This window comes from Austrofundulus limnaeus, unplaced genomic scaffold (assembly GCF_001266775.1).
Source record: "Austrofundulus limnaeus strain Quisiro unplaced genomic scaffold, Austrofundulus_limnaeus-1.0 Scaffold287, whole genome shotgun sequence".
Lineage (NCBI taxonomy): Eukaryota > Metazoa > Chordata > Actinopteri > Cyprinodontiformes > Rivulidae > Austrofundulus > Austrofundulus limnaeus.
The window spans coordinates 516,493-518,099 of record NW_013952689.1 but is presented as its reverse complement, the minus strand read 5'-3'; the positions used below and the strand labels follow the sequence as shown (position 1 = coordinate 518,099).

Genomic DNA, 1,607 nt, shown 5'->3' with positions numbered 1-1,607 from the left:
AACAGGTGGAATTTACGCAGCTCATTTACACACTTTTCCTGAAGATAGAAGAGTTTGTTGAATCTGACGTGACATGTTCGTACGAACCCTTTGTATAAACAAAAGTAAGAGAAATTTAGGATAAGAATATGAACATGTTCTTGCATGAGGCCCATTGTGTCTCTTTAAGCGAGGGTGTGGTCCACTACCTAAGGTGATGCATGATGTCTCACTATGGGTATGGCTGCAGGTCATACGCGGGGTCTGTTTATGCTTTGGCCCATGTGGGGCTTGGCCTCAGGTGAAACAGGTTATGTTTGGGTGGAGGTGTGGGATGGAGCGGATGGTCTTTACGACCATTTCTCTGTAACATTTTTAAATTAGTCCATGTTCTCAAAACTAAATACCAATTAAGGATAAAATCGTGATTTCAGAGCCTTGAATAAATAATAGTCAGGCCATCTTCTAAAACTCCACAACAAAGAAATGAAAGAGACTGTTCAGAAATATTTGTGAAGACTGAAATTAGTTTGTGATATTAAAGTTTGACAGGAAGTAAATGTACCTTGATTCTGCGAAGGATAGAAGCCACTCGTTTCTGCAGGTCGTCCCATCGCTGGTTGGCTTCCTGGGCCATCTCTCTCAGGCCACAAGACGAGTCTGTACGGTTTTCTCTGGCCAGGCGGCGGTACTGCTTGTTGATCAGCTCTAATTGAGTCAGGCTTTCCTGAACTTGTCTTTGGAAGGTCTACAGAAACAAATTAGTGCATTAAAAAAAGTCAGACTTCATGCATCATTTAATTTATTCATTGGTATCTACCCTGAAATGTGTTTTATATGTAGCTGTTCATTACAAGTGTTAATATTGACAAGCTCTGTCCTACAAAGTCAAGAGAGGGTTGGTCACCTCAAATTTCTTTAATTCCTCCTTGGCTACTGTGTACAGCACACCAGAGGAGTTGGGAACAGCAGCAGTCTTCTCTGAAGAGGCCAGCCACTCCTCAAAACGTGCAAAGTCATCTAGAAATTTCTGCCATAGACGCCATGTCTCCTCAATCCTAAAAAAAAATGTATATTATATTGAGGGGAACAGTAAGACCTGAATGAAACAACAAAATCATATTTGATCTGTAGTGATTTACTTAAGTCTCCTCTCCATGGACAGGGCACAAATTGTCCTCCAGCGGCGGTCCAGGCTGCGCGTGGCCTGCTGGATGGAGTCACACTCGGCATCGGTGGCACAGGCATCACAGTCGTGCAGGAGCACCTCGCACAAATTCAGTACAGACGCAACGCCTGTACTGTGCTTTTCTATGTCCCGCTGGAGCTCCTGCAAACAGGCAGAGTGGAAAATGTTCAGCAGATGTCAATGTTGCTGATGGAGTGAACCCAGGGGGAAGACATCGCAAGGAAACTCGGAACTTAAAGTATTTGATTAAAACAAGAAAACAAAAAGTTGTTGAGGCAGCCAAACGTACATGGAGCAAATAGGAGGAGAATCAGAACTCAGAGGAACATGGAGAAACAGACAATGGGCCTCATGCAAGAACCGTTCGTACGCACAGATTTGTTCTTAAATTGTGCGGACGAGTGATTTAGGAGAATTTGTGGCATTCACCAATGTTTTC

The 1,607-nt window shown here is 43.4% G+C and overlaps 1 protein-coding gene across 1 annotated transcript in view; it reads right to left on the bottom strand.

Annotated features, from left to right (window-relative positions):
* Window positions 1-1,607, bottom strand: part of syne1b (spectrin repeat containing, nuclear envelope 1b) — a gene marked incomplete in the record, with an annotated part of 311,340 nt that overhangs the window by 37,201 nt on the left and 272,532 nt on the right. Inside the window, 3 exon segments of the mRNA XM_014021303.1 lie at window positions 545-727; window positions 887-1,037; window positions 1,122-1,309. Coding sequence (XP_013876757.1) covers window positions 545-727; window positions 887-1,037; window positions 1,122-1,309 — 522 coding nt within the window.